This window comes from Natrix helvetica, assembly GCF_964273705.1.
Source record: "Natrix helvetica genome assembly, chromosome: 2".
NCBI classification, from domain to species: domain Eukaryota; kingdom Metazoa; phylum Chordata; class Lepidosauria; order Squamata; family Natricidae; genus Natrix; species Natrix helvetica.
This window is the reverse complement of record NC_138552.1, coordinates 37963582-37987749: the sequence shown is the minus strand read 5'-3', so window position 1 is coordinate 37987749 and position 24168 is coordinate 37963582. Positions and strand designations below refer to the sequence as shown.

The 24168-nt window shown below is 37.3% G+C and overlaps 2 protein-coding genes across 3 annotated transcripts; one reads left to right on the top strand and one right to left on the bottom strand.

Annotated features, from left to right (window-relative positions):
- The first annotated feature begins 427 nt into the window (after positions 1 to 427).
- On the top strand, positions 428 to 11687 carry ANKRD34B (ankyrin repeat domain 34B). 2 transcript variants are annotated; one of them, XM_081945549.1, is made up of 2 exons: positions 428 to 817; positions 8427 to 11687. In XM_081945549.1, the coding sequence occupies exon 2, from the start codon at positions 8468 to 8470 to the stop codon at positions 9974 to 9976; it is 1509 nt and encodes a 502-aa protein (XP_081801675.1). In that variant the 5' UTR covers positions 428 to 817; positions 8427 to 8467; the 3' UTR covers positions 9977 to 11687. The 2 variants fall into 2 exon arrangements, with proteins under 2 accessions (XP_081801675.1, XP_081801676.1); XM_081945550.1 differs by lacking the exon at positions 428 to 817 and adding an exon at positions 1161 to 1174.
- Positions 11688 to 15900: 4213 nt separating this feature from the next.
- FAM151B (family with sequence similarity 151 member B) lies at positions 15901 to 23778 on the bottom strand. Its single transcript, XM_081945008.1, has 6 exons — positions 23364 to 23778; positions 22266 to 22391; positions 20312 to 20462; positions 17829 to 18037; positions 16991 to 17126; positions 15901 to 16308 (listed from the first exon to the last, which is right to left on the bottom strand). The coding sequence occupies exons 1-6, from the start codon at positions 23425 to 23427 to the stop codon at positions 16161 to 16163; spliced, it is 834 nt and encodes a 277-aa protein (XP_081801134.1). The 5' UTR covers positions 23428 to 23778; the 3' UTR covers positions 15901 to 16160.
- Positions 23779 to 24168: the final 390 nt, after the last annotated feature.

Here is a 24168-nt window from a genome sequence, read left to right as displayed (position 1 = left end):
GAGTTCTCAGATGCCATGTGGAGAGTTTCTGTGAAAAGCTGATACTACCTTTATTATGTAAAGTGGACTAGCTCAGGCTTTAATAGCTCATTGACGAAGAGGGTGGGGGCAGGAAGCTGCAGGGAGCTACTCTGTCTTTTTAAAACATGTTTCTTCCTTTTCACATCCAGGGAAATATAATATTCTTCCATTTCAATCTTTCTTAGGATATTTCATTTTTCTGGGAGAGGGCTGGGTGATAACTTTCCACAGCAACAACAGTAACAAGGCAGAGCAGCTGACAAATCAAGTTAAATCATCAATGGGCTGAGCAGGTTGCATGATTCTCATCCCTCGGAGTTTATGAACTAAACGTGGCTTTTTCAACCACCACACTGAGAAGAAACCACGTGCTGCTCTCAGGATTCACGTGTGTACCCAGCCACTATTAAAAATCTGCTTCCCTTTCAGCGCTGAACGGCGTTTTCCCTGAATAAGCGGGCCTGGGGAGGGGGAAGAGACTGCTCGCGTTCGCGCCCACTCCACCGGTTGCTTCGGCGGCTTCTGGCGGGAAGCGCCCCTTCTCTCCGTCGGCTTGTTCAGCGCGCAAACGACAGTCGTCCGCTCGTCGGCGTCTGGCGGCACCTACCTAGAGCCGTCATTCCGCATAGAAGCGGCGGGCCGAGGAGGAGGCGAAAGTTGCTCCGGGAGGGCCGTAGCCATCCCGGCTCCTTCTATCCTCCCGTTTTTGCCCTCCGCGGAGGAGAAGCTCAGAGCCCGGGGCTAGAAAAAGCAACTTTCCGCTCCAAGCCCCACAGACGGTCGCTTCTTTAAGCGGGTAAGTATTTCAAAGCGGGCCGGCAGGCGAACCTTGTCGTCGGGGGAAGAGAGGACAGAGCAATTTAGGAACGGCTCCTTCGCTTTTCTGCAATTGCGGTGGATTCGTACGGTGACAGCTGGGTTGGAGCCCTTCGAATGATCCGGACGGTTCCCTCAGCGCTTTGGAGACGCCCTAAAACGGGTCTCTGACCTTGCCCACTTTAAGCCTGGCGGACTTCAACTCCCAGAATTCCCCTGCTGGGGAATTCTGGGAGTTGAAGTCCGCCAGGCTTAAAGTGGGCAAGGTTGGAGACCCCTGTCCTAAGACGTCTTAAGAGAGTCGCTCCAGGCTGCCCGTGGGATTTTGGCCAGCGTGGTGAGGTGGGCCACCAGACGCTAAGCGGAGAGGCGCGCCGTATCTTTTGCAGAGATAAATACCGTAGTAGGGAGTGATTTTAGTCCGGGTCTAACTGGGAGCCTGGTGGTTCGAAGTGAGTGGGCTGATCCTAGAATAAGCAGACTAGGAACTTTATTGAAATACGCAGCTTTTCTCAACCTGGAGTCCTTTACTGTATTGATCTGTGTGAGCAGACTGCTGGACGGGGTTTATGGGAATTGTGGTGTCCAGGTTTGAGAAAGCAGCATTTAATCCCGTGTTAGAATAGGTTTTTTTTGAAAAGGGTTGTTTTGTTTGCTTTCAATTTTGCCATTTTATGATTCACTGCAGTGTATGAGAAATTTGTACGAAGTGCTGTATTTGTACTTTATAAAATACTATACAGTAGTTATATACTTAATTAAAACCAGTGTAATCCATTCTAGAATGCAAAGGTGCAGTAACTTTGGTGCTAATACTCTGCCTATCCTAGCTGTTAGATTGCTGTAAAGTAGTGGGGAAGGGGTGCTCTAATTTTCTACAAAGGTAATTTTAAGATTCCTATATAAGTAGTTAAAATGAAAAACTCCAAAATCATGGTAGGATCCCTTTAAAAGCTTTGCAAAGATTGCATACACAGCATGCACATTGAGGTAAATGTTTACCTTTCTATTGCCTCAATCACTGAAGTTACTCTAAGTGGCTTACAATGCCTAGATTCAAACAAATATTAATAGCTAATCTTTAAAATGTTTCAGTGTGATGCCTGTTGATATAGTGATGACTTGAATTAAAGATGAACAAGTATCTGCTTGATAGAGGACGTTTCCTAGGAGTTATTAGGAATGGCCTGTTTTTATAGCCCTGAACCTTACTTAGTGCCTATTGATTTAGGATCAGTTAATTTCTGAATACAGATTTGAAGCTTAATGGTGAATGTGTTTCATAAGGATCAATTGCATTTTATTTCAGTAAGACTTGCATAACATCCAATATGGTAGGGTTTGTAAAACAGAACCAAAATAAAAGTGGAATTGTTCAAAACATCCTGTCTCATTTTTGTTTCTATAAAAGGTAGTATATGGATAATGAATAAATAAAAATAAACAGTGGGTAGTTAAACTGAAATGCACCAACCGTAGTTTGGATTATTTTGGCAGTCAATTAAAAAAGAATACAGGATACCCCAAATTTATGTTGAACTAGATTGGTTTTCATGGATTGCAATGCTATAAAAATATTTAAGGTGCCGCAATATTTGAGTTGGCTGTATTTGCATAGTGCTAAACTTTAATCCATGTTTTACAAACCATATTATATAACAATGTGATAACCTGGTCTGCACAAGTTAATATCACCTATATTTGAAATTGGTTTTGTGCTATGCAGGTATTAATTGTACCATACAGAAGCAGCGGTATAAGTCATTTTGTAGTGAAATGTGTTGCTTTTAACTAACAGTGATTCCTTTGTTTTGGTTGTTTGCACACAGTATTTAGGCTAAAATATTTTTGATTTAGTATGTTCTCAAACATAGAATTAGAGAATCTTACGTTCATCCATTCACCAGTGAATGAATATGCAATCTATGGATTGTTGCATATAGTATATAAACTATACTGGATTGCAGTATTTGCAAATTACTGTATACCTTTATCTAAAGATTTGACCTATTTCAACTTTTCTTAGACCTAATGATTAGACCCTATGGTCACTAAGAGTTGACACCAATTTAATGACACATAATTATTGATTTTGTCAGAACAAGAAACCACTATCAAAAGTTTTGCAAAAGATGCAGACAAACTGTAATACTGGAAAAGGGTAGTGATTTGGACCTATTTTTACGAGGAGAAATTAAGGGAATGCACCTTTTTATGTTCATGAAGAGGGGTTAAATAGAAAATGAAAACCTGTCTCTTTTGTTCCATAGTGAAGATCATGAATTCATGTTAAGTTACAGGAAGTAGATTCTGACTGAAGATTAAAAAAATTAGCAGTTGAATCAATTTCTAAGGGAGGTTGGAGCTCCTCTTCCCTAGTTTTCAAGTTCAGCCATCTGTTGAGGGAGCTTTAATTAGGATTACATCACTAATAAAATTGGAATCATTAACCTAAATGCATCCTTCCAATTCTCTGATTTCTTTTTTAAAAATGAATACTGCCAAGGAATAGCTATGCTATATTCAATCATCACTAATTCTAAGAGATCATAAGCAGATATTCTTTATTCTTCAAAAACTTCATTGAAAACTTCAGCAAAGATGAAATTAACATTCTGCATGTCACAGATGTTAATAGAATATTATGCATGCTTTCAAATGATTTCAAATGTAATGCCTCTCCAGTACCCACCTTTTTGTACAAAATCAGCAACACTGCTTATCAAGGGAAGAGGTAAGCATTTGAATGCATTGCCCAAGATATATACTTATTTAATAACAGTGCAATCAACGGAAATATTGGCTGGCAATAAGATAATGCTTCTCTAGTTGTTAAGAGCGTTATTTTCTAACTTCTCAAGATGTTTATAATATTTATTTTGCTTGAAGTTTTCTTAAGCAGGCACATTGTATGTAGGAAATAAAAATGGCAAACTTGTTTTCTTGGTTAGTCGATGAAGATCTGTGCTGTTAGGGATGATCTGCCTGTCATTCTAGAATTAATGTAATTTGCAGTTCCATTTTCTACAAAATGCAAAAATCTTAGAGGTGCATTGCAATGGAGTTGTTGCTTAGTGATGAAATTGTGCAATTGCCTACAGTAAAAATTTCCACCTTTATATTGTGTATTGTTGAATTCTGATTGCAATTAAATATGACTCTTGCTCTGAATACACAATCATTTTTTGCCAGACAACTATGCTTATAGTAGTCTTTTCCAGCATATCCCATTAGCGATCCTGCCAATTACCTCCCTTTTTTGAAGCAATTATATTCTTCATAAATTCTTCAAAATCAACTTATATATCTACCTATTTATTTTGCTCATTATGAGACTGGCTTTGGAAAATTCCCTCATTGAAGAAAACCAGTACAATATATAGGAGAGGAACTTTTAGACGAGTCCCAGGCAATGCAGTCTTCTTCCATAGAGGTGCTTTGGCTCCCATTCTCCTTATATACAGGATAGCTGCTGCATGAACTGCTTCACTTAAGATTGAAATTCCATGGGCATTCCCAGTGCAGCAATGGTGGGTTTCAAGAATTTTTAGAACCTCTTCTGTAGGTGTGGCCTGCTTTGTGGGAGTGACTTGCCAGCCATGTGACCAAGTGGGAGTGGCTTGGCAGTCATGTGACTGGGTGGGCATGGCCAACTTGTAAAATGTGGTGAGACTCACTTAACAATGCTCTTGCTTAGCAACCAAAATGTTGGCTCAGAAACTCTGGCATTTGAAGCATGCAAGTCTTAAAGCTGTCAAGTTACAAGACTCTGGCATCCCTAACCCTTTAGGAAAAAAAAACCCAGGGGTGTTCAAACTTGACAGCTTTAAGACTTGTGGACTTCAACTCCCAGAATTCCTCCTCCAGTCATGTTGGCTCAGGAACTCTGGCATTGAAGTGTGCAAGTCTTAAAGCTGTCAAGTTACAAGACCCTTTCACCCCTAACCCTTTAGAAAAAAAACCCCAGGGGTGTTCAAACTTGACAGCTTTAAGACTTTAAGGTTTAGATAGGACTCTTAGAGGTGGGCGGGGTGATTGGTGAGCCAGCCAATCAATGAGCGGTGGACGTGGCAAGTGTGGTGCGGATGGGCGGGGGGAGGGAGCTAGAACCAGTTCTAAACGGCACGGTAGATTTGTGGAACCTCTTCTATAGAAGAGGTTAGAACTGGCAGGAACCCACCCCTGCATTGCAGCCTCCCCATGATCAAGTGATCAAAATTGGGACACTTGGCCACTGGCATGCATTTATGATTATTATGATGGTAATCATCTTTTGCAACCTTCGAATAGGAAAGTAAATGGAGAAGCCAGATTCACTTAACAACCATGTTACTAACTTAATAACTGCAGTGATTCACGTAACAACTATGGCAGGAAAGGTCATAAAATGGAACAAAACGTACCGTATTTAAACAATTATCTTGCTTAGCAACAGAAAATTTGTTTGTTTTTTTTACTTTTAGTATTAAATTTTATCTTATTCAAAAAATTAAACTACAAACCCTGGATATAAACGATAACATCACAAAACCACAATTGACAAAAGTGAGTAAATAAATCTAGTTAGTAATTCAGAGTGGCAGCAATCCCCAATAGTTGAAACCCCAAATCTCAGGGAAAGATGATGATTTAAACTTCCCTCCTAAATGGCAACAAAGAACAGGTCATCCTCATATGAGAGGTAGACTTTTCCACAAAAGTGGAAAGGGGTTAGTCACAGAAAAAGTGAGTTTGCTGAATTCCATTGTATTGCTTCATGGAGTGTGAAGATGCACTCACACAAATGGGATGGGAAAATTTTTATCTAGAGATGTTTCCAGATATAATTCTGAGTCAGAATGCGTTGCACATCTGGGGTTCATCATGTTATTGACAATAACTTGCTCTTCTATTAACTCTATTGTATGACTTGAAACCATGACAATTTCAGCAACACAGTTCTTCTCACACAGTAAAAAAATATAGAAAAATATTGAGGCAGTTAGCACATTGTAAAGATAACACTTATGGGGATGCTGAAAAATAGATGGAAAAACCATTATTTAATATTTCCGTTGCCTCTTCAAAAACCCCATTCTTTAATAGACTGTACAGCCCATTTAACTGTCAACATAAGTGGAATTCTTACTTCACCAATGTGTTATTTTTTGTGTGTGTAGAACTGCACCATGCAATAGCTGCAATTGATAGGGTAATTTGCTTGACTACAATGGAAAAAAATATCTTTATTGAACCATATATAAAAAAGCTTCTATAGATCATTCAGATAAATGTTCGTATAAGCTTGGCCACAAGAACATTATTGTTTCAGTATCAATAGGGAACAGGGAAAACATTTTGTGCACAAACTGTTCTATGTGTAGAAGAGCTACTTTTAGGTGCTCTGTATTTGAAGCAAAATGAGTGTTTTGGATATATTGATTTATACTTGGAATATGATAGAGTAGCTTTGTTCAGGTATGGATAGAAATGCAATTGTTTCAAATAGAAGGGTTTTGGGACAGGAGGAGAACAAAGAAGATCCAAAAATGTTAGCAGTTGAGGAATAACATGTCATAGACCCAGGATGGCGAACCTATGGCACACGTGCCACATGTGGCACATGGAACCATTTGTCAGCGCACGCGAGGCATTGCCTTGTCAGCTGGAAGGCCCCTGAAGGCTCCGGAGGGTTTACCCTACGAGTAAACCGGAAGTCTGTTCCTGAATTTCCGATTTGACGGTAGGGCCGTTTTTTTGCACTCCAGAGGCTTTAGGGAAATTCCTGAAGTCTCCAGAGGGCCTCCAGGGAGGGGGAGGCAGTTTTCACCCTCCCCAGGCTCCTATAAAGCTTCTGGAGCCTGGGGAGGGCAAAAAAACCATGCAAAAAATCGGGGGTCGCACCTGTCATGCGCGCATGCATGCTGGGGGTGTCACACATTGCATTATGGGTCCAGCGGACCCGTGCACAACCCCTCTGTGCTTTCCTCGCTTATGGCACGCAAACCAAAAAAAGTTCGCCATCGCTGTCATAGACAGAAGATAGGGTGGTGGGCAGGCTGATGGGATTTGCTACACTGGGAGTTCCTATGCAGAGGAGAGATGCAGGGAGAGTTACACACCAACCTTGCTCCATTAATCCAATAAACATCTCTCCAGATTTCCCCACCACAAAAATATAGAACAAAATCAAACATTCAAGGTTTTGCTTTGACTGACCTATGGCATATCAGATGTCTGGAAAATTATTTCTATTCATTCCAGGTTTTAAATAAAATACATTTTCCATTCTGTGCATATCCTGCTCCAAACACAGGAAAAAATATCTGGCATGGAGAACTGGTTTTCTCTGTATCTGGAATTATTTCCAAATTTAAAATGCAGAGAACAGTATTAGACAAGAATGCTGATAATATGCAAAAAATAATGCCAGTATTGAATTAATTCTGAAATTACAGTATGTACTGTAGTCTAAGTAATTAATGAAAATCAAGATTTTTGTAAAGTATAACTTTATTATGCGATTCCTAGAAATTTCTAAATGCTGTGTGACCTATCAATGTTCTAGACTGGTCATTGTCACCTGCCCCTGTTCTGTGAGCCTTGGTACATGCGTTACTTTAGTTAATTCTGGTTTAGAATTAATGGAACTATTTTTCAATATTGTAAAACAAAAATGAGCTAAGTACATTTATATATCCCAAATATTAAATATATATATTGTGTGGAAATGGCAACTGTCTTGATATTTCAGATTTCTTATTTTTTGCATTTTGTATTTGCTTTCGTAGCTTCTAGGGAAAGCTAATTTTGGAAGGATTGCCTTTTAGTATAAAAATTACTAAGCATTCTTCTGTTTTTAGAAAGTGGTATCTCTGTTCTGTTTTCACTTCTACCATTTTCTATCTACAGGTTTGTGAGGATATAGATGGAAAATTAGAAATAACGTCTATGATTAGAGCCAAAGTTTCCAACCTTTTAGGATTGGTAGGCACAGATACAGTGTTCAGAAAATGTCAGGCTACCTGCAAGAAGGGTGGCTTTGAAAAGTCACCATGCTAGCAATGAGATTACGATGCATGTTTTATTGCATGGTATTAATCACCGTCTTGACCTTTTTAATGCTCCTGCAGACATCCCTGGAACATGAAGTGAGATTATTGAAAAATAAGTGCTGGGGAAAGATAAACAGTCCTTGTAATTTTGCGTTTATTAGAATATCACTTGCCTATGCCTTTATTCCATCCTCCATAAGATCACAGGTTTAAAGGGAATGGAGATGTGCTAATTTACTTTTCCTCTAGGATGCTGGTTTTATCTCAGGCTAAAGGGAGAAATCTTGAATTCTGCTCATAGGATCCTCATGTTCAAATTGGCTACAGCATTGCTGTTTACCTAAAAGATAGATAGATAGATAGATGGATGGATGGATGGATGGATGGATGGATGGATGGAGAGAGAGAGAGAGAGAGAGAGAGAGAGAAAGAAATAGGTTCAGCTATTTACAGAGAAGTGCTATTCTTATTTTCCCTCATCAAATAAAAGTTTAAATGTTTAGGTGCTATATTAATATTCTATTCTTTTTCCTGTTTAACTTCTCTTAAAATTAGGTGACATTTCAACTGCTCTAACCATCCCTTCAAAAAAAAAGATGGAAAAAGCCACAGAATTTTCATCAGATGGCAACTCTTTGATTAAAGCTGTTTATCACAGAAGACTTCGCCTTACAAGATTATTGTTAGAAGGTGGGGCCTACATTAATGAAAGCAATGACCATGGTGAAACACCTTTAATGGTTGCTTGTAAAACAAAGCATGTAGACCATCAGAGTGCTAGCAAGTTCAAAATGGTGAAATATCTTTTGGAAAATAATGCAGACCCAAACATACAAGACAAAACTGGAAAGACAGCTTTGATGCATGCCTGCTTGCAAAAAGCTGGCCCTGAAGTGGTTTCTTTGCTCATTAGAAGTGGAGCTGATTTAAGTTTACAAGACCATTCAGGAAACACAGTTCTTCTATATTCAGTGAATTCGGAGGATAAGGAAACTCTAAACATTATTCTAGAAGCTTGTAAAGCAAAGGGAAAAGAAGTTATAATCATTACCAAAGACAGATCTCCATCTGGAAAGCAAAGAACTAGGCAGTTCTTAAATGTGCCTCCTCCTGATGTTGATGAAGGTCAGTTTTCAAGTTCTTGTACTTCTCCATCAGAAGTAGAAGTTAAAACAACTTTGCCCCCTCCTACTGATTCAAATGACACAAACGAGTCTCTCTTTAATTTCAAAGAACTGAGTCATCCTGGAAGAAAGGAAGGTGCATCTGAACAGCATTCTCCTTCTAGAAAAATACACACAGGTCCTCAAATGCCAAACTCTAAAATTTACTCTGAACCTTGGATGAAAACTTCCTCTTCACTCTTGAATCAGAATCAAATATCTTGTTTACAAGAAGAACTTCATGATATAACTCCAGAAGAAGAGTTGTCTTTCAAAATCAATAATCTAGCCCTGTCTAAGAGATATATCACTAGGCATCACAGCATTGATATTAAGGATACCCTTAATTTCTTGAAAAGTTTTGAACAAACTGCCTCAAGAAAGATGTCGTGTGATGAAATAAACTCCAATTCACTTTTCGGTGAGACTGGTCGGAGTGAAATTCCTTCAGACCAAAATCTGGATTTGACCCACATGAACTTCATTTCCACCCTGAAAAGCATTGTTCAAAGGAGAAACCTGGGTGCAAACCACTATAGTTCTGATTCACAGTTAACTAGCTTAGGCCCTGTTTCAGAAGACAGCAAATTACTTTTAGGGAAGAAAAAGCTGTTTTCACCATCTCCATCATTATCTTCAAGTTCTAAAGAATTGATTGAAAATATGCCTCCAAGTTTCTTAAGCAGGAGAAATCATGCCATTCTAGAGAGACGGGGTTCAGATCACACCACCCTGGCTAGACCTAACTTTCTCCCCCCCTTAAATGTGAACTTTCATTCCCCAATCTCTGATCTCTACAAGATAAATAACATATCTTCCTGTGGACAAAAACCCTTAATTCCAACAGCACCAGCTTACCCCAAAGACTTCAAGAACCCAACTCTGTTGACAAGAAGACAGTCATTACAAACAGAGCAGATCAAGCAGCTGGTGAACTTTTAGCAAATGATAAACAATGACAACAAATGTGTGCCTGGTTCCTTCAATTTTTTTTCTTGTTTGAAAATTAGCTGCTCAAGCATCTTGGCTAACAATTACATCAACCATTCTAAATTAATGTTGAAATGAAGCTGCAAAAAAGAACTAAGTCTTGTTTGATTGAAGAAATATATGTCTCTATATATAAATGGATCACATATATAAACCTTAATGTTTATTTAGCTTTAGCTTAGCATGTTGTGTGAACCCAACCCATGGTAGTTTATGAACAATATCTGTGACTTAGCAGACTTCTTTGAATTCAGCTGCAGTGAGTTACGAAATACCACTGCCCTCATCATACATCCCATTACAAACATGAAAGATTGGATATTCTTGCTTGGCATAAGTATTTTAAACTACAAGTTGTTCATAGAGTACTTTTAACATTAACAAATGTTAAACAAGTGTTTTTACACAGTCTACTGCCTCCTCCAGTGGAGCTTCCCAGATGTGTTAGTTAGACTATCCATCAGCTGCACACACCCCTGCTGTCATGTGACTGCATTTTGAGTACTCAGCAGCTGACTCACATTTATGGCCATTTGCAGTGCCCCTTAGTGACATGAATGCAATTTATGATGTTTTTGCTGAAAATCAGTATTTTCTTCTGATTTTCAGCAGAAATACCCCATAATAAACAATAGGTTCCCTTAATATCTGCCACAAAAAGGTTATAAAATGGGTCTGGTCATGCTGACCCTCTTTATGTCTCACAAGTTATCACCTAATAATGGCTGGGTCCATTATTAAAAGTCGAAAATTACCTGTATAATATATTCACATGGTTAATAAAATATCATTAGGGAAGGAACGAAAAGGGGATGTCTATGTGCAGATAGCATTTTGTTAGATTTCACATGTGTCACTTACAAATTTAGAGATACTAAAAAAACAAAGCCACTTTTCTAAAAATTATTGAGTAATATTGTGTGTGTTAACCTCTTCTCTAACAAAAATCTTGATCAAAATGCATTAAGACTAATCCAGATATTTCAGTAGGACCAATTTAGCCATTAACCATTGGGAATGTTCATATAGTCTGATTTTTTCAGATGAGTTAGGCTTCAGTTTCTGTAATTATCTAGTCAATAGTCTGAAAATCCAAAGGCTGTTAGGAACCCTAGTGATTAGAATGCAGTATTGCAGGCCAACTGCCCACAGCCTGAAATTCACCCTAACAGGGCTCAAGGTTGATCCATCCTTCCAAGGTTGGTAAAATGAAACCCCAGATTGTTGGGTGCAATATGCTGACATTGTAAACTGCCCAAAGAGTGCTGTAAAGCACCATGGGGTGGTATATAAGTCTTAAGTGCTATTGCTAATTGCTATATTGGACATTTGGATCTACAACGTCTTTGCATGAGAATGATAGCTGTAACGTACAGTTAGGCCTTGCTGAATGTGGCAGATGTTTCTTTTATGTTTTCTCTACATGTTTTAAGCCCTTTAGGCATCTATTATGAAAAATAACTTCGCTATTTGCTCTTGTTCCATGGGAATAAAAAGGAAATATGAACACTGTAAATGTCAGAATTAAACTTTGTGCTGGAACAATTCCTGTGAAGAAATGTCAGACTTCTGTGCTGAGCACTAACAGGTGCTTTAAAATTGTTTTGAAGCTTTTGGTCTCTCAATTTCTGAAGTAAGATCAGGATTTACAACAATAAAAGTGTTTACCTACATTTAAACCTTGGAATTATTGATGGTGTTTTGTTCTAAAATTTTTGGTACACTCAATTCTAAAATAGTATAAAAAAGGCTGCAATTTTATGCAATTTTTACAGATTCTTCTGAATATCAAAATCTTCATTTAGTCTTTGGGGTTATGGGGGTGGCTTCTTCTAATCTGAAAAGGGATTTTATTATGGGATCTCATTACTGTTACTATTGTAATTACTATAGTATCTCATTACCATTACTCTAATAGTATCTCCCCATTGTGTTGTCCTTATACAACTCCCATTACTTTTCAGATAACTCTCATTAGCTGCACTAAGTAGGGGCAAACTAAGGAACGGGAGAGCCAGATGAAGAAATTTATACCAAAATTAGTTAATTCTTAAAATACCAAAAAACTTGAACTGCTTTTCCTAAAAGACTGTCTATACCTCTAGAAATAATTCTTCCAGAACTGTCCATTGTTCAATATTGTATGCTGTGGAGTAATTTCAATATGCATCCAATAATTATTGGGAAATTGTTGCCTTAATCAGTGTACTTAGAAAAATCTAAGGTATACAGCCTAGTAAGAAATTAGTTTTGCTAATAAATTTGGCATGTTGATTTGATACATATACCTTGAGTTGCATTGTTATATTATGGTTTAGTATAACGCATAAGCTCAGTTCTTTCAGATCCAACTCCATTATATACAACATGCTCTAGATTATAAATTGATGTACGAGGGGTCAGTCAATCTGTTTTAACAACATGAAAGAAATTATATTTAACATATGCTGGTAATCACATCAACAGCTTTTTCAGAGTTATATAACAAGATTATGCAGTGTAAAATCATTGTAGAATTATTACAGTTCCCTTTATGTATCTTCTGATACACCCACAGCCACTGGCAATGCGAAACAGATAACGTGTGTTCTGAAACGATTACATTTTTTTGTTTCCAACCTCAACACAACTCTGTTGGGGAGTTATAAGATAACATGGAAAAGGTTTATGGAAAATATTTAAGTAAATGTAGTCAAACTTCAGTAAAAGCCTCCATGATTAAAAAATTGGATAATGGAGAAAATGAAAAGGGGCTAATATCCAATTAATATAAATGACATTTGAAAGGGGAGGCCATTGTATTTACTCTGCAAATATTCAAAAAGATTGGCACTCTGTACTGAATGATAAAGGGAATAATGATTTTTCAATGATACAGTAGCTTCAAACCACTATTTTAAAATGGAACCAAATTTTTTTAAAAAATTGTTATAGTTTCATAAAAGTATTAGTAATGAATTTGAGGCAAATAAAAGATTTGAGTAGCCTTTCTTACCAAAATTTGCTGTTTCGTTTTACTCTTAAATTTTAATTATAGTTAATAACCATTTTACTTTAGCTTATTAAGGTCAACTGTAAGAGCAGTTTCGGTCATACATCATTCCATTTAAATGATAAAATGCATTTACTTTCTATACTCTTTGGGGGAAATATGTATTTGTGTTAAAGACTTGGGTTTGCTTGGGTAAGAACTAGTATGCCCTCAAGAGTGTTTTCAGAATATGTTAAAACATTAATAGCCAATCACAATTTTCCTAGCATATGATACCAGTGGTTTAGTATAACATGGGAATCCAGGACACTGAAATAATTCATTGAACCAAGACTTGGGTTAGATAGGAATGTAAAGATGTGTATATAATATTTGTACAATACAAATAGGGTAATTTGTGGAGAGATCATTTAGAATTGTAGAATTGTATCTCTATGTGGACACTTTTCTTCTAGGAAATTAAATACAGAAAAGTCAAAATGGGATATAAAAGTGGTCTCCTTCAAGTCAGGCTTGACACTTGGCGTGCCCATTTTGTTTCCTTGGGAAAATATAGGGGTGATTTATACCATCTTCTGGGATTTTTTTGGCATTGTTAAAAAATTAAGCTCCACTTCTATTGTTTGTTTTAAAGCCAGTTGCCCATTAGTTGTACTCTTTGCACAGTTATGCTCTGTGGAAAAACTGGACACCAGAGGAGAAAGGTGTCTATGACCGTCTTCAACAGACCTTAAATTGGAATAGAATAACAGACTGGCAGAAATGTCAAAACCGGCAGAGATGTCAAAACTGTACAATCTCTATATAAACTAAAATAATTGATCTAAGACTCGCCATCTGCCAGGCTCCTATGAAAATCTGCTATAGTATTGGTTTTTTCTAACAGTTGGAAATTCCACAGAAGGGACAGATTCCAATAACAAATCAGCTTTTGAACGTTTGGGAACTATTTGAGAGTGGGGGAAAGGGTTGTGCTATCCTACCCTCAAAGCCACATTATAAATATCATAGTAAGAATACACTAAGAAGTTTAAGCATTGACTCTATATTTTAAAAATGTACGGTATATGCTTCTCAACTCCATGTTTTGGGTTCTTTACAGCAATAATTGCACAGTGAAATCTACAATGATATAAAACTGAACAGCCTAGATTGAATTATTTTGGAGCGCATCAGTTTGCTCCACATTAAAAAGCAGCACCACCATAGAATTAAATGTAACTGTCTCTTAAAAGTATCTGTGGAGGATCCATGAAGGATGCCTCACTAACTACCTAAGCAGGAGGTTGATGGCAATAAGTGCTGTGGTTTAAAGCCCCACGTCAAATAATGCCCATGTATCTTATTGAGTCTCTTATAATAGCTGGAAAAGCAACAGTTAACTGTTAGGGTAATTACATACCCTCTTTAGCAATGTTTGTGTTCCATATAAAGGAGTAGAGCCTTTATAATGTGCCACACACACTATATCTCCTCCTAAATGATGTCCCTTAACATATCCAATTCATTTTCATAGACAAATTAATGAAGGAAAGCAAAGAGTCTATAGGCAAGGCTTTTCCAGTTCATGCTCCCCCATCATTGGATTCACTAAGGCTAGAGATACCAGTAGGTACCAAACTAACTTAAGTGTAAGATTATTTATATTACCAATTAATAATAACACTTTCTATATTATTAAAGGAATGCTTAGTTGTACGTTATGCTGTATGTCTTGCATTTTTGTAGAATTGTTCTAGAATTTTTCTGCTTGTATGAAAAATATAAAAACTATTAGTATCTCAGGGAAACTTTAAATCTGTTGCTAAAATATAAGTTACCCACAGCACTAAACCATGGTTTATTGGTGAAAAGAAAAACCAAATATTGTTACAACTTAGATTGTATCAATCTATGTTCCAAGTCAGTTAAATATGTAGCAAATTTGTGGCACTGTCAGTTGTCTTAACCAGGAGTAATCAAATTCTATCTGCTTATTTTTTATTACAGTCGCCCACATTCTTTCCTAATGATAATGTTGGCTAAAGTAGTTTGAAGTTGAATCTGAAACATCTGTAGATCATTATGTCCTCAGTTAATATGAGGGCACAGCCTAACTACAGATACAGGGATATAATATCTACATAAGCAGATAGAAGGTAGAACCCAAGGGGGAAACCCAACAAGACAGACAGAGACTTCAGAGGATAATTAGAACTGCAGAAAAAATTACTACCAACTTGCCTTCCATTGAGGATCTGTGTACTGCACAAGTCAAAAAGAGGAATGAAAATATTTACAGACCCCTTGCATCCTGGACATAAATTGTTTCAAGTCCTACCCTCAAAATGACGCTATAGGGCATTGCACACCAGAACAACTAGACACAAAGACATTTTTTCCCAAACACCATCACTCTGCTAAGAAAATAATTCCCTCAACACTGTCAAACTTTCTGCATTACTATTAGTATTAATCTTCCAATTGTTGCTGTCACCCATCTCCTCCCACTTATGACTGTATGACTAACTTTGTTGCTTGTATCCTACAATTTATATTGATTGTTTCCTAGTATGATTTGTTTGCTTATTTGTACCCTATGACTATCATTACGTGTTGTACCTTATGATTCATGATGAATGTATCTTTTCTTTTATGTACATTGAGAGCATATGCACCAAAGACAAATTCCTTGTGTGTCCAATCACACTTGGCCAATAAAAAATAAAGAAGTTTCAAATGCTGGAGTGCGAGTGACCTCAGTAGAAGGTTTCAATAAGCTTTTTGAAAATTCTTCTCACTTTAAGAATCTCATTCTGTAATGAGGATAAATAAGCTTTGGAAATCAAAGTAGATTTTAAAAGTTTGATTTTTAAAAAATCAACTTTGATCTTAGTTTTGCCTTTATTCATGCAAGGAGAAATAATTTCTCCCATAAAATCCCTCCATTTATTTCCCTCCCCTCCAAAATTCCATACCATTCATAAGATCAACGTTTGTGGAGGCAGAAGATGAAGGAAGCTGTGTAAGGGAAATTGATGAAAACATCCACTTCAGTAAATACAATTGTATTCCATCAGTGATAGAAATTTACAATTCAATTTAATGCATTTTTCCACTCAAAGACTAAATATATTGTTGACTGGGCTGTTTTATTTGTCCTTTTTATATTCCTATGGCTTTTCTGAATTCGGAATTTTGTGGCTCCAAGATATCATAAAAAACTCTACATTTATCAAAGCTATGTCTGATGAAGAGTAAATCATCTACGGAATATTCATCATCTTTTCCAGTCCAAATGGTTAATGTGTACCTGGAAGAAGAGTAAGCAAAGTTGAATTATTTCACAGATATCTAAAATATCTAACAGATATTTACCTATCTACCTAAAATAGGTATTGCAATAAAAGTAAATGCTAAAACTTTAATTGTGTTATAAATGTTATTTTCACATAACGATGGTTCTATCAAACCAGCTTTCTGAGGAAAGTGTTTCACTGAATTCACATATTTCATGATAGTTACATCATCAAAATTCATGAATCTACTGAAATAAAAAAGTGTGAAACCTTAATAATGGTTTCAGGCAATAATTCCTATCTTCATAAATCATGGGTCAGAGTTTTGGGGTAGGAGTAGCTTAAAGCCACAAGAAAGATGAGGCTGCATCATTTGGCAGAGAAGCGGAGGTTTCTTTGTGTTTGTGTTTAATAGTGATAAGTCTACTTTGGTGCACTGTTGATGGATTTGGTATATTTCCCCATGCAAAAATGGTGGTATCTTGCTATTTTTTTTCAGGATATACATATAGTCAGACTCTGAAAACCATAAAACAGGACTTGAGGATGGCTGATTGCCCATCCTGATATACAAGAATAGTAAATGAAAATGAAACACTCCTTATTAGCTTTGTTGAAGCAGACACTTTCTATTTTGTTAATTTATTTTTAATCATTGTATACATTATTACAAAATTCAGTTAGTGCAAACCATACCTGTCTGATTGCTGTAGTAACCACAGAAGTTCAGATTTCGACCGACAGACCAAATCAGCTCTTACAGCAAATGTGATTGGCTGAGTACAATCTCTACATATTTCTGCCATTTCTTGTACCATGGCTAGACTATAACCTATTAGAAGGAAGACATGCTATAGTACTCAGATATGGAATTTCTGATAGTTAAACTGTCCACCTCTAATTAAAACCCTTTTTTTATGGAATGAGAAGGAATAAGAAGAGATAAGGATGGGAAAGAGAAACTTTGATTCTTGCAAACTGCTGTTGTTCTCGGCATTTAAAAAAGATATGGTATAATGTAACATAACTGAAAATATCCAGAGGACCCATTGTTTTTGTCAAAATGATGAACGTGCATGACAGTGACATGATAGCTTCTGTCGATTCAGTACAACCCTACTTATATTATTTTAACTCCCATTGCCTCCCTACAGAATATTATACTATACTATAATACTTTTCCAAATATAAGTGAAGGCTTTAATTGTAATGCCTTGCTGTAGCCTTTGAAATTCATGTTACAGTTGTGGAATGAAAGAATCATTTTGATATAAATATCAGCCATGTCAGATTTATATGCACGTCTTGAAAATTGCATGAGTAAAGGAGATGGGAAATCATGATTGTAATAATAGTTTTTTCATCTTGGTTATCCTCCATGTGTTGAACTTTAGTCCTCTATGTGCAGTGACTTCAGTATAAAAGATCACCTTTTATACAAACCTAAAAATGTCTTGTCCTGATTACTGGACAAGATGAATTTCACAGTATTATCTATAAATGAATTTAAAGCATTAGCACAGGTTTGCATTACCTGTATTGCATTTTGAATTAATTCTCCCAGTAGTCCATCCCAAAGATAAAGTTACATCTGGAAAAGATGATATTACTGTGTCCAAGAACCCCTTTGCATCTACGGGGTGATTTCCTTTTGGTCCTAGAAGTATGTCTGCATTAATCCAAACAGGTTGCCTAAGATGCAGGTCTCCAAGAAGCTTCATTGAGGGATTCACAGCTTCTAGACTGTAAACAAGCAATACATTTTAAAGTATCTGGTAAAAAGATGTATATTTTTCACTAATTATCAAAATACTGGAAATGCAAATTTGGCAGGAAATAATTGGATTTTTTAAAGTTTTAAAATTGAGGGAAGAATTAATAATAAAATTGGGTTGTTTAAGCATGCAAATGGTTAAAAAAATCAGGACAATTCTCCCCTTTTTTGTAATTTGTAATTTTTCTCCAATGCCCACAAAGCTCCCAAAATGAAAAAAAAATCCCAGTTATTTTGCATTTCATATGTGGCAATACATCTTACTCCAAAGTTTCAACATCCATATACAGAAACTTGTTTACACCAAAAATTTAACAAAATGGCAGAGCTAGGTATGTTGCTTTATTGCGCACAGCAGAAAATCCAATGACCCTGGACACTATGCAGAGATAACAAGACAGAGAGATGTACACACACAATACCAGAATGTTAAGTTTGATGCTGGCAAAGGAAGGAACAGGGATTTCTTTTTATTCATGTATGCTTACTCTGGGATTTAAATTCTAAGATGTTTTCTTGGTTTTTGGCTTCCATGTTTGCTAATTCTTCATTCAAACAAACAAACAAACACACAGACACACAAATATGCGTGCACGCGAAAAAAGACCACAACAGTTTTAAAAAAAATATTAGTGGAAAAGAGTTTCAGGGTTGTAGCACCCTCTACTGATCAGGAAAAAGAGATTGTTTGAAATAACAGAGAATTTTGCTATTGTTTTGTTTTCTTTTCTTTATTAAGTTTTTAAAATTAACAAAAGAATGAAATAGCAAATAAAGATAACAAGAATAAGATCAAAGAACTTGTGCAGTGAGGCCAACAGCTTGTCACATAGAGCTCTGTAATCCTTAAAGTGACAAGTCAAAGGATTTTCAAATCCCTGAAGCATAGTGAAACTTCATGTACATCTTAAGTGAGACATGAATACATATATAGAAACATCTTTTGTTTTTAGTGTCCTTTACTCTAATTATTGCCAACTTTTTATTTTGAATTATTTCCAAATACATTAAATAATAGACAAATACTGACAGTTGCAGTATGTACTTACCACAGTGGTGGGATTCAAATAATTTAACAACTGGTTCTCAGCCGTAATGATTTCTTCCAACAACCAGTTCACTAAACTGCTCAGAAAGTTAGCAACAGGTTCTCCCCAAATGGTGCGAACTGGCTAAATCCTACCACTGCCTAAAGAGTTAGGCAGAATGACCACAGGTAAGCAAAAAAGCAGTGGGAATGGGAGCAACTTCTGACTTCCTGCTAGCTTCCCCATTGATTTTGCTTGTGGGAAGCTGTCGAGGAGCATTGAAAATCATAATCACATGACTGTGGATGCCCGTGGCAGCACTGACACAAGTTTGCGAATACACCTTACACAAAAGAATGTTATAATAAAAATAATCCACATTTACAACTTGTGAATGGAAAGATAAGAGACAAGAATTGGATCAAGTGAAGTAACTATTACCGTATTTCTCGGTCTATAAGCTGCACCGGTGTATAAGACGCACCAAGATTTCGAAGGGGTAAGTAAGAAAAAAAAGTTTTTGCCTTCCCTCAGCCCCCACAGCAATCTGCAGGCTTCAGCAGTGCTGGATCAAGGCAAAAATGTCTCTGTTTTTGAGAAAAATGGGCTGTTTTCACAAAAATGCAGGGTTTTTTGCCTTCCCTCAGCCCCCAGCAACACTTTGCAGGTTTCAGCAGGGATGGGGGCAAGGCAGAAAAGCCTTCGTTTTTATAAAAAATGGCCCCATTTTTTGCAAAAACAGGGGCATTTTTGCATTGCCCCAGCCCTGCTGAAGCCTGCAGAGTGCTGTGTGGGGCTGAGGGAGGCCACAAATGGCTGTATTCGGTGTATAAGACTTACCAACAGGGGGAGTGCATCTTATACTCTGAAAAATATGGTATATGAATGTTCTAATGTGCAGAATCATTAAATGAATTATTTGCTGGTGCTGTATTGTAAAATATATTAAATACTTGCCGTAAGGCTTATTCTTTCCAAACTTTTGATATTAGACAGCTATCTTATTTTTAGCTTTTTATTACTAGGGTTTCTTTCAGCACTTTAATGATAGGTCCTACAGGATAATACTAAAAATGCAATTCTTGGCATACTTATACAGATGTCATTACAATTCATAATGTATGTGTTGGTACTTGTTTGATCAATAATTCCTTATTCAATAATATAGTGATTATTTAAAGTCTGAAATGTATGTGTGTATACTTTCCAAATTACCTTTTAAAATCAAGCTTGATCCCTTTGTTGGTGTTTTTAATTTCATTTAACCATTCTTTGAGTGTATTATCACTATTTGTTTCAGGCGGATGAGCCATGACTGGTTGATTACCATAAAGAAGGACATCTGCTTCTATCATGTGAGCAGCACCTATTAATTCCAAAAACAAGGAAACAAAAGAAAAGAAAAATAGCAATAATGTTGTCATATCTAAGAAGCCATTTGTAGCAAAGTGTTTATTTTCTTCTACTTATATATCACATGAGAACTAATAAAAGGAGCTATGTGGAACTCACAACCTATTAAGGAGTCATGGAGATAAATCATTAAAGAATCTGCATCTCTCAAATTTATTTTCCCCTTTTACGCCCAGGGTAATTATATGAACTAAAGAAAGTAAGAATAATTTCTGTCTCCCATGAATATGTATACATTCTAATCACATTACTTATGTTGTCTGTTGAGAAAGCAATAGAAAAAATATGAACTTTAAATATCAATTGTGTTAAAATATAAAGTAGTAAAAGAATTAGAAATTGCTCAGAGGGCAGCTAACTGGGGGAAAAGCACAGTTCTCTCTGCTTTGGGTATCTAATCATTTAATTTCTGTTTTTAGAACAAGCGGTTTAGTTGCTTATGTCAGGCCCAAGTCCACAGTGAAATCCAGTGAAGTACAATTCTTTATTTGCTGATGCTGAACCTCATCCTCCCTCTTCTATCCAGTTCAGAACTCTGCAGTCTCTTATTTTGGGCTTATTTTAGGGGTGAGTTCCTGCCATTTCTAACCTCTTCTATAGAACTGGTTCCAGCTCCCTTCCCCCCCCCCCGTCCCCACATCACCAAGATGAAGAGCGAGAGGAGGAATCCTGGGAGTTGAAGTCCACAAGTCTTAAAGCTGTCAAGTTTGAACACTCCTGGGGTTTTTTTTTCTAAAGGGTTAGGGGTGCAAGGGTTTTGTAACTTGACAGCTTTAAGAGTTGCGTGCTTCAAATGCCAGAGTTTCTGAGCCAACATTTTGGTTGCTAAGCAAGAGCGTTGTTAAGTGAGTTTCACCACATTTTACAAGTTGGCCATGCCCATCCAACCACATGGCTGGCAAGCCACTCCCACCCAGTCACATGGTGGGCAAGCCACTCCCACAAAGCAAGCCACACCTACAGAAGAGGTTCTAAAAAAATTGAAACCCACCACTGGCTTATTTGTACTCTTTGGCAGTGAGTTCACAAAGGAATGCATTGCTTTTTGAGCCAGGCTGCAATTCGTTTTTTGTTCCTTGGAAGATTGCTCTGGTAAGGGAGTTAGTCTGATGCACATTTGCTTTGGAACAATTTTGGATTAAGTCTGCTCAATCTGAAATCTGAAATATATAACAGAGGGTGGATTTGCAGAACATACTAATCAAGAAATTAGTGAAATTAACATGTTATGCAGTTCCAAATTGGGATTAATTTTGACTCGATTGTGTAATTAGAGAAAATCAGACTGAGTGAACCATGTTTACCTTAACCTTGGCTAAAATTATTATGTGAATATGCAACATTGTCATCTGAATTTTTTGCCTGGAAAAAGTTAATGGTAGGGTATATAACCATATAACATATACAAATGAATGAATACATTAAGCAAAATGGAATAAATGCATTGCACTTTGTACAATTATATTTTTCAGATGTTGTTTCGAAGCATAAATATTTTTCCTGATGGAACTGCCAGGAAATTCAGTATCTCTATAACAGATTACTTTAAAAAAAAAGCTGATTCTTACTTAAAAAAAGAAGAAGACGACTCTGCCGCTTTCATCAAACTAAATTCAATGCTCTTATAATTTAACTCTGCTCTGCTTTTTTAGAATTACTGAAATAAATACTGATATATTATATTATGAAGTACACAATAAGAAAAACTACATTTACTTACCTGGTTTACATTCAAGTATTATTTTCCAATACTTACTCCGTATTGCCTCTTTCATGTGTTGCTTGCTGTTTGCTCTGTGGTACCAAATGATTTCAGCTCCATCTCTTGTTTTAATTTGCTTGCTATTCAGAAAATAATCCAATATATTTTGACTCCAAAATCCTACATGGAAAACAGTGGAAGGAATAATTTCATACGAGACCTGGTTGTTTCATTTCTGTTCTATTTTCTATTAATTTATTATCTACTGCCTCAGAGAGCAGGATCAGAACCAATCTGATCCAGATTGTATGAGCTGTCCGCTGGTGGAACAGGCTGTCACATGATATGATGAATTTTCTTTTACTAGGGGTCTTCAAACAGAGGTTCAACTGTTATCTGTAAGAGACGCTTTAGCATCTCAGACTCAGCACTTTTAAAATGGGTGGACTTAGCTACCAGAATTCCCTAGCCAGAATGCTGAAAGTTGAAGTCTCTCCATCTTAGAAGTTGTTGAGTTTGAGAAACAGTGTGGGAGCAGATCCTTCACATCCTCTAGGACAGGGTTTTGCCATTATAGGATCCATGAGATCTGCAGTACAAAGTTTTAATCTCAGGAACAATGAATGATAGTTGAAACTCTGCTTTAGCCCTGAAAACACAAAGATAGCTGGAATCTGATCTGTTCCAAAGTGAGCAATGTAAACTGGGAGAAAGAGAGGGAGGTGTCATAGTGTATTCTCACTCTGGACCTTGGGTAATGAAAATCTTGCCCACGCCTAGAAACAGGGAGGAGAAAGGGCGCCAGCTTCGCTTGCTCAGTAGCAGGGTAGTCAAGATGAGTTCACCATGGTCTCCAGGTGTCCCTGATTCCTTATTAACGTTGGGGTGGAAGTCTGCCTAGCAAGAGGCTTTCAAGGGGTGAAAGCAGCTTGCTCTTCTTTCCAGTCTCTGCTGGGATTATTGTATTATTTTTAGTGTATAAAGAACATAAATGACCCTGATTTAGCGATCAGGACGTACGAGCAGCTTCCATAAGCGATCGCACCAATTAGCTAAGCAGAGCCGTTCCGGGGTAGCTCTACAGACGGCTACACCCTCTAGGGGGCTCCAAGACCAAGGCCAACTGGAAGGGGGGAAAGGGAGAGGTGGTACCTTCCACTTCGCCAAGCGCGGATCCTCCGGCGCCCGGTCCTCCTTCATGTCCGTCCTCTTGCATGTCCGATCTCGGGTCTAATTCAGACCCCTCCAGCGCCCGCAGAGTTTGCCCTGGCTTTTTCGAGGCGTGCAACCGGTTTTCTTCGCTATATTAACGGGGCCTTCCGGCAAGCGCTCCGCATTAAGGCTCGCCCAGTCGGACTTCCGAGTGCTTTTAGCCGACGCCCGCCTCCACGTTTGCTTCCCGCAGAGCGATGGCGGGACTTGCTCTCGAATATGCCTCGCTGCTCTTACTATTCTAATTTTACCACCTTTGAAATCATAGGGATTTATTATTCGCGAAGTAGCTAAATCAATAAGATTTAGAAATTATGGATTCGTCTGGATGCCAGCTCCCAACTGGCAGAATTGGCGCCATCTCTCATGATGCATCCGGGCTTAAATCCCAGTTCATCCAGGACTCTCAAGAGGGACACGCGCATGGCACGTGCTGCCTTTGACAGATTGACTTTATCATAGTTTACTCCAGTTTTACCGACATTTGAAAACTGAACCCTGAAGTGGTTTCTTTCGCCCCAAATCCCATTTTTGTAAAATGTGCTTCATAGTTTAGCAGGATTAGTAAATGATGATCACTGTAATTAAAACTGTAACCTGCATCTTTGGGGAAACCTCCCCTTGCTATTTGTAGGAGGGTGGTTTGCACGCATATTTCCCAGTTTGCTTGTTCAATAATAGTTGAGAATGAAAAGTGCCAAATACTGTATTTATTTTATTTATTTGACTTATCAGAATGAATACT